The 12083-nt window shown below is 54.4% G+C and overlaps 2 protein-coding genes across 2 annotated transcripts; both read left to right on the forward strand.

The window, feature by feature from the left end:
• The first annotated feature begins 852 nt into the window (after window positions 1-852).
• Window positions 853-1903, forward strand: LOC115945378 (C-C motif chemokine 5-like). Its single transcript, XM_031043106.2, has 3 exons — window positions 853-925; window positions 1196-1307; window positions 1784-1903. The coding sequence occupies exons 1-3, from the start codon at window positions 853-855 to the stop codon at window positions 1878-1880; spliced, it is 282 nt and encodes a 93-aa protein (XP_030898966.2). The 3' UTR covers window positions 1881-1903.
• Window positions 1904-3293: 1390 nt separating this feature from the next.
• On the forward strand, window positions 3294-8324 carry LOC101871155 (E3 ubiquitin-protein ligase TRIM39-like). Its single transcript, XM_005142390.3, has 6 exons — window positions 3294-3791; window positions 4215-4310; window positions 5645-5875; window positions 6009-6031; window positions 6739-6851; window positions 7400-8324. The coding sequence occupies exons 1-6, from the start codon at window positions 3354-3356 to the stop codon at window positions 7969-7971; spliced, it is 1473 nt and encodes a 490-aa protein (XP_005142447.2). The 5' UTR covers window positions 3294-3353; the 3' UTR covers window positions 7972-8324.
• The last annotated feature ends 3759 nt before the right edge of the window (window positions 8325-12083 follow it).

Here is a 12083-nt window from a genome sequence, read left to right on the forward strand (position 1 = left end):
TCAGGAGAGCATCAATTCTACACTGCTGGAACCAAATAATCATCTAAGCCAACTCTGCTGTGCCAGCATGGTCATGGGCTTCTAGAGCTCTTTATAAACACTAATGGCTGATTCTCATGTCCATGGGTAACAAAGTGCTGTTTTAGCTGTGACTGATGTTTGTGAAGCTGCAATGTAGCAACAGAACCAGTTTCCTAATGACTCACTGCAACTGATAGTCAAGGACCGAAGATGAGCCCAGACCTGGGATGGCACCATGCTGTACCCTCTGCTCTGCATGGTTACATACTGATGGCCTTCCGAATCCCATGGAGAAAGCCCACATCTCCTTGGGGCAGACCCATGCACTCTCCCAGCTCCAGTTGCTGTGGGAGAAGTGAATTACCCTAAGTTTCTCTGTGATGCAGATATTCTAGGAAACACAGTGTGTAGCAGCCGCAGCCATCCTCCACCCATTGTCACCATGTCACTTCTGGTCATCTACTGATCTTCTGAATCGTTCCTTCTAGGTTCTCGACAGAGTCCTTTGGTCAGGAGTAACAGGAAAAGAAGAGAGGTCATAAGCTGTTCTCTGCCGTTTCGTGGTATCATATCATTATATGATATGACACATCAGGGCGCTGCTCTTATTGGGGCTCTGGGTATTTCGCAAGAACCTCTAACACAGCACTGTTTCCATTGTGTCATGTCTTTCAGGAGGGTTTCTCGTGTGCTTCCGTCCTTTCTTACTGTGTCTCCCTATAAATGAGCTGAACCCAGGAATCCCCCATCAGGCACAGCAAGACCTGCAGCAGTCTGGCCTGACTCCTATAATTTATCTACTCCTACAGTTCATCTGCACCCAACAGGAGCATGAAGACCTCCACAGCTGCCCTTGCTATACTCCTTGTGGCTGTCCTCTGCTATCAGGCCTCCTCTTCCCCATGTGAGTCCAAGTTCTCTTCTCCAAGGAGCTCTCTTTTCTACTCTTTCTGTGCTGTATAAAGCTTAGTAATGCTTGGCAGCTTTCTCTTCCAAGCATGTGCTGCAGGCAAGGACAGGTCTGTCTCGCTATTCCTTGTCTTCCTGAGGGAAGGGTGGCTGTGATGGGAACAGCACTGCCTGCAGCAGGGACCCTCTGGTCTTCTGCCCCTGCTTCTCCCCACCGGCACTTTTCCCTGTCTGGTTTCATCACAAAGCTTAACTTCTCTTCCAGGGGGTGTCAGGTTTGGTTCCTGCTGCTACAAGTATGCAACCAAAGAAGTTCCCTTGCACCGCATAGTGAAGTATGAATACACAGGCAGCCACTGCCACCAGCCAGCCGTGATGTGAGTAGTTCTCCTGCCCAAATACGGCCCATCCTGCTCCACTGAAGGGTGTCAGTGCCAGGAACCCGCTCAAGTCCTAGCAAGGGCAAACACCAGGCTGGGCTCTCCCATGTTAGAACAGCCTGGAGATACCTCAGAGACCAGTCCCACATCCCAGGCAGCCAGTTTCTGGACCTCCCAATTGGATTTGAGTCGAAAGAGCTTTTGCTGACCACCCCTGTCATGCCCAGATAGCAGGACCCAGCCAGGTTGGTGTCCTGACTGGAGTAGGCAGGCGAGGACAAACTGGCTTAAGCAGCAGGGAGCTGATTCCCTGTAATGACATGAAGCCAACCCTCTATCCCATATTTCCCTGGGATTCTGCAGCTATAGAAGTGTCTGGTTTGCTGGAGTTCATGGGTGGCAAGGAGCAGGCGGTTCCCTCTTCACCTTCTCCCCTGCCCTATCCTTTCCTCTCACTGGATTTCCTTCTGCAGATTTACCACAGTCCAAAGAAAGAGGGTCTGTGGCAGACCTGGTGATAAGTGGGTCCAGGACATCCTGAATCACCACAACAACGCAGGCAGTGGATAAGCAACACCGTGCTTCCTCCAAGCATCACCTCTGCAAGGACCTACTTGCATGGGCACCTCTGAAACACATCACTGGTTTCTTATTACTCATGAAATTTGCAGACTATTTAATACAGTGATCAGCTCTTTTATTTAACTTTATGCAAAGGCAATTTTAATTTATTTGGCATTTCTGTGGAACTTTTCGTTCTAATGTATTGACTGTGTTGAAGCTATTTTTGTATAATAAAAAGGAACAAACCCTCCAGCTTCTCCCAGTGGCTCTCAGGATGCTTCACAGTGCCTGTGGTGGGCAGTGGAGGCTGGGAGCAGGTACAGGCTGACACTAGGTGGGTCTGTGGGGCGGTGGGATGGCTCCTGCCCTATGTCCAAACCGGGAGTGGGTGGGTGTTGTGAGAGATGCTTTGGTGTTGTGCACTGAGCTCAGCTGGTGCCTTTAGACAGCTTGTGAGTATGCAGTGAGCAGGCAGCAGTGAGAGCAGTGAGCAGGCAGCAGTAAGGGCAGCGTGCAGGCAGCAGTGAGAGCAGTGAGCAGGCAGCAGTAAGGGCAGTGAGCAGGCAGCAGTAAGGGCAGCGGGCAGGCAGCAGTGAGAGCAGTGAGCAGGCAGCAGTGAGGGCAGTGAGCAGGCAGCAGTAAGGGCAGTGAGCAGGCAGCAGTGAGGGCAGCGGGCAGGCAGCAGTAAGGGCAGCGTGCAGGCAGCAGTAAGGGCAGTGAGCAGACAGCAGTAAGGGCAGTGAGCTGGCAGCAGTAAGGGCAGCGTGCAGGCAGCAGTAAGGGCAGTGAGCAGGCAGCAGTGAGGGCAGCGGGCAGGCAGCAGTAAGGGCAGCGGGCAGGCAGCAGTGAGGGCAGTGAGCAGGCAGCAGTGAGGGCAGTGAGCAGGCAGCAGTAAGGGCAGTGAGCAGGCAGCAGTGAGGGCAGTGAGCAGGCAGCAGTAAGGGCAGCGGGCAGGCAGCAGTAAGGGCAGCGGGCAGGCAGCAGTGAGGGCAGTGAGCAGGCAGCAGTGAGGGCAGTGAGCAGGCAGCAGTAAGGGCAGTGAGCAGGCAGCAGTGAGGGCAGTGAGCAGGCAGCAGTAAGGGCAGCGTGCAGGCAGCAGTAAGGGCAGCGTGCAGGCAGCAGTGAGGGCAGTGAGCAGGCAGCAGTAAGGGCAGCGGGCAGGCAGCAGTAAGGGCAGTGAGCAGGCAGCAGGCAGGTGACAACGGGGCTCTCATTTGGCACCATGGGTGCTTGGCTCAGCACCCAGTGAACACTGTCCCCTCTGCCGCCCAGTGCCTGCGCACGGGTTATTTCTGGCGTCCTCTCCCGCTTGGTTTCCCTTCCCCTCGGCCGGAGGAGCCCCAGCGCTCCGGGCCGGCTGCAGCTGTCGCTGCCATGCTCCTCCCCCAGCCACGGCCACTGCTCCTCGGCTCTGCCGACGCTGCCGGTGCTGCCTCACCCACCGACCGTGGCAAGGAGGAAGCGCCTGGCAAGGCCACGATGGCCCTGGCCGGTGCCCTGGAGCGGCTGCAGGAGGAGGCCATCTGCCCCATCTGCCTGGAGTACATGAGCGAGCCCGTCAGCATTGACTGCGGGCACAACTTCTGCCGGGGCTGCATCGCCAAGCACTGCCAGGAGAAGGGGCTCTGGGCTGACGGGCCCTTCTCCTGCCCTCAGTGCCGGGCCTCCTGCCACCGCAGCGGCTTCCGACCCAACAGGCAGCTGGCCAACATCGTGGAGAGCATCCGGCAGCTGGGGCTGCGGGGAGGGCAGGGGACGGAGCGGGCAGCGGGGACCCCGCTCTGCCCCCAGCACGACGAGCGCCTCAAGTTGTTCTGCGAGGAGGATGAGGAGCCCATCTGCGTGGTGTGCCGGGAGTCCCTGCACCACCGCCCGCACACCGTCTACCCCATTGAGGAGGCTGCGCAGGTCTACAAGGTAGGGGAGGTTGGGGATCCCCATCGTGCTCCGATGCAAGCTGGGCACAGGGGGATCAGCCACCAGGACCACACTGCCCCATTCCCAACAGCCCTGGCAGCACTGCCAGGACAGCAGAGGAGGGGTGGCAGAGATGGACACCTCGGTGGAGTGGTGCAGAGCTACCAGCACCCCAGTAACACCCCAGTAACACTCCAGCACCGTGTCCGAGCATCCCAGTAACACTCCTTGCACTGAGGGGGCAGTCACTTTGCTCTCCAAAACCTAAACAGTATGGGGCAAACCCGAGGAGTGCAGAGGTTAATGCTGGGAACGGAGTGAGGAGCACAGCTGCTGGGTTTGGGTGCCAGGGCCCGGCTGGCACCAGGACAGGAGCCAGCCTGTGGGTGCTGCTGGGGCTGAGCCCATCTCTTCGCTTTCCAGGTCAAACTCCAGCAATCCTTGGAGCATCTTTCAAAGGAAGTGGAGGACGTTAGGAAGCGTGAATTGGCAGAAAGGATGAAGACTCAGGAGTGCAAGGCACGTGTTTGGCTTAATTCTTAGAGCAGTGAGCGTGGGCAAGTGTAATAAAATCAAGAGGAAAGAAGTGCTGTGTGAAGGGCAGCTCCCCCCAAACCACAGGCTTAAACAAACAGACACTGGCTATTTGGTATTTGCCCTTTGTTTTGCAATGTGTGCATGAGTTAGAAGCCAGTCAGGAGCCACAAAGTGAGCTTTGCTCCACAGCAATAGGAACTATTTGCGTTAAGCTGAATTACTGCACCTCTGCCTGACTCCAAAGCAGCCCAGGGAGAGCAGACACCAGCAAAACAGCTGCATTCCACATCCCTCCCGAAGCAGGGAAGTGAAAGTAAGTGCAGAGAAGGACGCACGGGACCAAGTTACCCAGCTCTGAGCTGGAACTGATGATGAATCAGCTTTGGCAGAGGAAACTGGTTTCTCCAGTTATCTGCTCAGCTCCGCTGCCTGCCCACAGCCCAGCCAAGCCCTGCAGTGTCCCCCTTGGGTCTGACATGGGGACAAGGATGGAGGCGGTGGATGAGCCATGGCACTGTCCCCTGTTCACCTGAGCCGGGGAGTCCCTTGTGAGCGGTGGGGGAAGTGGCTGTGACCATCCTTGCTTAGCAAACTTCCGTGACTCAGGTCCAAGGAATCATGTGCTTGGACAGAAAAATAGATGCAGTTCAGTTTCCTTCCACTTATCCCCTGCAGTCTGAGCTTCCATGACCCTATCTGCAGCATGTTTTCCTGGTGCTCTGGGTTTTGAGCCAATTTATAGGGCTGAGAAGAATATCCCTAACGCACCAGCAGACCATGCCTGTTGCTGTCTCCTCATCCTGGGCTGTACTGAGACACTCTGGCTCCCCCTTTTCATCCCTCCCCAGCCCTGGGGCTTCTTCCACCTCTTTCCCTTTGGAAAGCAGTTAACAACCCTTGGTTACCTTGTTTCCCTTGGTTAGCAACCAGGTCTTTTTCCAGCCTTTCTTCTGGGCTGCCCAAGCAGTGACTGAATCTGGATCTATGTAGAGGCACAGGTTGTACCACATCTAATACAAACCAGCCCTGATAGCATCCCCTTGCAGCCCAATAGACGCCAGTGCTGCACCAAGTCATCATTACACATCTGATGTCCAGCTGAGCAGAAATGCCCTGAGCAGTCCCACTGCTGATAAACTGAGTCTGTGGAGTGTGAGCTTAGCACTTGGCCTCTGGCTGGCTTTTTAACTAAAAGCCCTTAACAGAAAAATGTGGTGGTTTCCCAGGGCCTGATGCTGGCTGATGGAGCATCCGGCCCCATCCTGTCTGCTGGCTAATACTGCCTGTCTTCATTCCATGTTTCTTCCTATCACAAGGAGACAGTGAAGAAGAAGCGAGAGAGGATTGTGAGTGAGTTCGGGAAGCTGCATCGGCTGCTGGTGGATGAGGAGAAGCTGCTGCTCCAGAAGCTGGAGGAGGAGGAGAAGAGGATTCTGCTGTTGATCAATAAAAACCTGGCCATGCTGGTGGAGCAGAAGTACTTGCTGGAGGACCTGATCCTGGATATAAAGGAGAAGATCCATCAGCCAGATGATGGGCTGCTCAAGGTCAGGCTATGCCACCAGCCCCATTAACTCAACCCCAGTGCCTTTGCTGTCTGGGTGGGTGGCCAGGGCCAGACTGACCGGGGGGGACAAGGCTCTGGAGTCACACACCCAGAATGGTTTTCTCTTCTTCTAGGACATTAAGAACATCCTGTGCAGGTTGGTACCCATGCTCCTACTGTCCTGGCTGCCTCCAGCCTCTGAGATGCTTGTGTCTGGTCCACGTCAGCCTCTCCCCAGAGCCAAAGGTCTCTGACCTTGTGTTGTGTGAGATGTGTCCCCTCCTAAGGGATGTACTGCCCAGCTGGCCTTGCTCCTTCCTTCCCAGAGCCTGGCACAGCCACTCACGGTATTTATAACTCTGGTCCCATCATGGAATCCCAGTCTGGTTTGTGTTGGAAGGAACCTTCAAAGATGACCAACTCCAACCCCTGCCACTGGAGCAGCTGCTCTAAGCCCCTGTGTCCAACCTGGCCTTGAGCACTGCCAGGGATGGGGCAGCCACAGCTTCTCTGGGCACCCTGTGCCAGCGCCTCAGCACCCTCACAGGGAACAGCTTCTGCCTCAGAGCTCAGCTCAGTCTCCCCTCGGGCAGGTTCAAGCCATTCCCTTTGTCCTGTCCCTACATCCCTTGTCCCAAGCCCCTCTCCAGGTTTCCTGCAGCCCCTTTAGGCACTGGAAGCTGCTCAACCTGCTGGTCACACTCATCAGCCTTGCTGATTAACAAGCAGTTACCCTTAGTGCTCACAGTCAAATAGCTCAAGGGAAAGATGCGTCTGTGCAACAGAAAGGCATTAATCCCCCAGCAGGAGACAGGCAGTGATGTGGGCTCTGGATACAGCCCATGGGCTTCACTCTCCTTTCAGGTGTGAGGGGGTACCATTCCCATCCCCCAAGGCTGTGTCTGTGACCCTGAAGGAGGACTACAGCATCCCAGAGCACTGCCTGGGCATGAGGGACATGCTGAAGAAGTTCAAAGGTAAAGTGGCTGCTTTTGTGCCCACTCCGGGCACACCTGGGTCCTGGTTCACCCCCTTTCCCACCCACACCCTGGGGCTGGGGGAGTTTTTGTCAACAAGCTTTGTCCGGCTGGTCCCTGTTTATTTACTGGGGAGTTCCAGCTGGTGTCATGGAGGGGAGACCTTCATCCTTCTGCTCTTGGATGGGTTGTGAGGTCCCTCAAGTCTAGGAGGTCACTCGGGAGTTTCAGGCTCTGCATTGCCCACAAGCTCCTGCTGTCAGTGTCGGTTGTTTCTGAAGCTGTGCTGGGGGCAGTGGAACCATCCTCATTCTATTCCTGCTCTGCAGCTAGATGCCAAATGCTTTGATGTGCTTCATGCTTAGCATGATCTTGTGTGTTGCACTTCTCTGCTGCTGGGCAGCACTAGGAGCTGTGCAAAACCATGGGCACAGACAAATAAATGTGGGAGGTGGGAAGATCTGGAAGAGCCCCTCATGTCCAAGTGTCAGGTGCATGCCTCCAGACCTCTGAAGCCACATTTCCCTTCCACCCTTCTCTCGCTCCAGTGGATGTGATTCTGGACCCCGAGACAGCGCACCCTGACCTCACCCTGTCTGAGGACTGCAAGAGTGTGAGGCAAGGGAGCAAGAAGCTTCTCCTGTCCCTCTTTGACAACCCCAAGAGGTTCAGCACGGCTCCAGTGGTGCTGGGGTGTCAGGTCTTCCTCTCAGGCCGCAGCTACTGGGAGGTACAGGTGGGAGACAAGCCAGAGTGGGGCTTGGGGCTGTGCAGGGAGTCTGCCAGCCGGAAGGGCAACATCCTTTTCTCCCCTAACAATGGCTACTGGGTGCTGCGGCTGCGAAATGGGGGCAACTACGAGGCCCTCACCTCGCCTGTCTCCCCTCTGACGCTGGCTGTGAGACCCCGGCGCATCGGGATCTTCCTGGACTACGAGGCAGGAGAACTCTCCTTTTACAACGTGAACGACCGCTCCCACATTTACACCTTCACTGACAGGTTTTCGGGACACCTCCGGCCTCTCTTCTTCCTGGGTGCCTTTTTGGGGGGCATGAATGCAGAGCCCTTGGTGATCTCTTGGGTCAGGGACACACAGGGGACCGGGTGCATCCTCCTGTGACAGCAGCTGCTCTGGTTTCTCACTTTGGGGCAGGGAGCTGGGAGCTCAACCAGCTCCTGTGAGAGGGGCAGCACCAGGGGAATACCTTTGTGCCTTGGTGTGTGTCCGGCAGAGCCCTGTGTGCTCCTGGCTGCTGGGGGTGACCTGACAAGTGTGACACCTGCCATGTGCCTTGCCTGTGCTGGGGCCATGCCACAGTCCTTGGTGATGCCGATGGGGACAGGGGAACCCCCTGACACCCTGCTGCTCGTGCCATGGGCTGCTGGGAAAGGTATGCAAGCAGCCTAATGTGTAGTGCTGATCTTTAGTGTGAATTATTCTGGAGCAAGGCAATAAAGGGTTGATGTGGAGAGCCTCCGCAATGAGCAGTGTGGTTTTGTGGCACTTCCATCCCTGGTTGTTACCCCCAGTTAATCTGCAACATCTTGGAGGGCAAAGGGTGCTGCTGGATCTGGTCCTGCCCAGCCTAAAGAGGGTCCTTGGGAGATCCTGCTGTGGCATCAGTGAGACACTGCACTAAGCCGGGCACCCACGCAGCAAGAGTTTGGTAGGAGCAGCTGCCTGTGCAGGTGGCTGTGCCTCAGCATCAAAGAGTCATAGAACCATGGAATGATTTGTGTTGGAAGGGACCCTAAAGCTCACCCAGTTCCACCATCCTGCCACAGGCAGGGGCACCTTCCACCAGAGTAGGTTGCTTCAAGCCCTGTCCAGCCTGGCCTTGAACACTACCAGGGATGGGCTGAAGCCCTTGGTGAAGGTGAGGGGACATCTGTGTGGGTGCGGGTGGTTGCTGGGCTGCTCTCTTGTCCCACAGTGGGGTGATAACCTCCAGGTCTGGTAAGTCCAACTCACAAGCCACAAGGGTGGCAAATCTCTCGGTGTGGGAAGTGGTGTGTTATGACCCCAGGACAGGGACACTACAGGGGCTGCAAAACTGGGAAAGGAAAGTAACCCAGTCCCTGCTGATGTCTCCAAATTCACCTTTGATCTCTCCTTCTCCTCAGACACCCCCTGGACCATCCTTTCTGCTCCAGGCTGAACATCCTCCTGCTGCTGTTGCCCCAGCCTCTTGCCTCAGTCTGACACTGTATTGCTGGAGGAAAAGCTCTCAGGTTCTCAAGCTCCACTGTTGTAGTCACCTGAACCAAAGTGTTGTGGTGCACAGGGCCAGGAGACAGGAGGCACTGCCTGGAGGCAGGGGGGATGCAGGCAATGCCAGCAGCTGTGTGCTGCCAGCTGGAGCTCACCCTTCAGACAGAAGTAATGAATCTGCTTAATGTAAAGATGGATTCAATTCAAAGGAAATGAGACCTGATAAAGCATGGTCTTAAATGCTCAGCAGGATTTCTCTGGGGATGTCCTGGATGGTGCTTTATGAGTCACCCAGTGAGAAATGATGCTGGACATGAGAAAGCAGCTCCTCTCACCTTGAGTTCCATTGCATTTTGCAGTCTCACCCTCCACCTTTAGCTGCAGGCTCTATTTTGGAGGCTGTGTGGCAGGGAGAAGAGACCTGCTAGAATCCCAGGTTTGCCATGTCCTGGGAAGGAGAAAGGCAATGGGTCTTGGTGGGCTCTGCAGCTCATTGATCTCCATGGAGATCTTACTGAGAGAGTTTATGGAGCCTGGGGAGGTGAGAAAGGGCATGAACCTGGAGATCTTGTCAGAGGGCTGGAATCAGAGACAGGGGAGGGGGGGGAGTGTGAGGACAGCCAGAGAACCTGTTGTGCAGGGTGACAGTTGGGAAGGGACAGCCTAAATGTCACCAGGAGCAGGAGGAAGTGGTAGGATGGAAACTTTCCAGAAAGCATGAGCAATCTGACTGTGGTAAGCTGACAGATGAGTGACTTCTGCTGGGCCACCAGAGGGATGAAGAATGTTTCCAGAGGTGTGAGGAAGTGCAATATTTCAGTGCTCTTACAAATAGGGGGAAGAAATGAAAGAGCAGGAAGGATATGAAATCACCCAGTGCAGCATCCAAGGCGTTCCTAGAAATCATGAATCTGCCTCTCTCAGGGAGAGTAAAGGCTGAAAGCTGAATAGGCTATGAAAGTATCTGTCTTGCTCTTCACATCATCTGCAACTGAGACACTGCTCAGGGCTGGTACCAGTCTGCTCTGAGATACCCAGTCTGAGTGGTAATGGGCATCTAGAGAAAAGCCAGCAGCTGGCTTTTAGAGCTCCCTGGTGACTTAAAGGCAAGTTGCTCCTAAAGCTGTTTGCAAACTGGTGTTCTGTTTAAGTCAGGACAAGTTGAGCTGAACCCTGTCCTTGGTGGAAGTGCATTGATTGCCTGGCTCTGGCTTCTATGCAGATCCTACCCAGGAAGGACCAGGTCCTGCTTGGACCACTCATCTCTGCCATGAGGGAGATCTGCATGGCACAGCATGGTCTGACCCAAGCATGTGGATCTGCAAGTGCTCCTGCTCCCCACATACCCCGCAAGCTGGTGACGCTCACACAGCCTCATAAGATTATTTATTGCCAAATGGGCTGACCTGTATGTGCCAGGATAATCCCAGTCGCACCATGTCCATTTGGTTTCTATATGCTGAAAGGAGATGGACACATATAGATGCATATACATATATTTGACAGCAGCATTTTTTGTTGATAGTCTCTTGCTCTGATGAATCCCAAACTGATCTGCTCAAGATGTCTTACTGAAGGCAACAGTCCCTTGGGATACCACATCTGGCAGAACAGCCATGGACAGGGTGATCAGGGGACTGCTTTTCTGAGCCATCAGTAGATTGATGTCACGTTTTTGGGCTGGGGCAGTTTGGTCACCCAGAGGCATGGACAGTGTCCCCTGCAGCAGAAGTCACAGACCTAAGGCTTTAGAAATGCACTTTCTCAACAAATATTAGCTTCTTTCTTTCTCTTTTAGTGCAGTGAAAAATGCTTCGTCATCCTGGGGGGATGTGAGTAGTCATCTCTGTCTTTCTAAGAACTGAGCAGAAGTGTTCTCGGTTGCCATTTCTTCCTTCTGCTTGCTGTTATGTGGAAGGTGACTCACTTGTGAGCTGGGCTGATGCCAACCTCATGAAGTTTAACCATGCCAAGTGCAAGGTCCTACACCTGGGTGGGAGCAATCCCAGGCACAGTTACAGGTTGGGCAGAGAAGAGATTCAGAGCAGCCCTGTGGAGAAGGACTTGGGGGTGTTGGTCAATGAGAAAATGAACATGAGCAGCTTCAGTGTGCACTTACAGCCCAGAAACCAACCGTATCCTGGGCTGCATCAAGAGCAGTGTGACCAGCAGGTCAAAGGAGGTGATCCTGCCCCTCTGCTCTGCTCTCGTGAGACCTCACTTGGAGCATTGTGTGCAGTTCTGGTGTCCTCAACATAAACAGGACATGGAACTGTTGGAACAAGTCCAGAGGAGGCCACGAGGATGCTCAGGGACTGGAGCACCTCCTGTATGGAGACAGGCTGAGAAAGTTGGGGCTGTTCAGCCTGGAGAAGAGAAGCTGCGTGGAGACCTCAGAGCAGCTTCCAGTGTCTGAAGGGGCCTACAGGGATGCTGGGGAGGGACTGTTCATTAGGGACTGTAGTGACAGGACAAGGGGTAATGGGTTCAAATTTAAACAGCAGAGGTTTAGATTGGATATAAGGAATAAAATCTTTACTGTGAGGGTGCTGAGGCACTGGAATGGGTTGCCCAGGGAGGTTGTGAATGCTCCATCCCTGGCAGTGCTCAAGGCCAGGTTGGATGAAGCCTTGGGTGATATGGTTTAGTGTGAGGTGTCCCTGCCCATGGCAGGGGGGTTGGATCTGGATGATCTTGAGGTCCTTTCCAATCCTAACTATTCTATGATTCTATGAACACAGGCACTATTTCTAACAATACTTCGGTGTCTTCCCCATCCCTGGAAGTCTGGAACATATCACTGTTTTGGAAAATACTACTTTTGTATGCAGCATGCAAACCCATCCCCTTTTACATGCCTTTTTTTTGGGTGCTGGCCTCCCAAAAGAGTATTCCTCATCTCGGTGTCACTGGGAAGAGCTGGTTTGTGTGGAGGACTGAGCCTCACTCCCTATAGCAAGCCAGGGCCCTGGTCCCTGAGATGGTGGGGAAGGCACAGAGCTGGAACTGCTGAGTGTGCT

The sequence above is a fragment of the Melopsittacus undulatus genome, chromosome 13 (assembly GCF_012275295.1).
Source record: "Melopsittacus undulatus isolate bMelUnd1 chromosome 13, bMelUnd1.mat.Z, whole genome shotgun sequence".
NCBI lineage: Eukaryota > Metazoa > Chordata > Aves > Psittaciformes > Psittaculidae > Melopsittacus > Melopsittacus undulatus.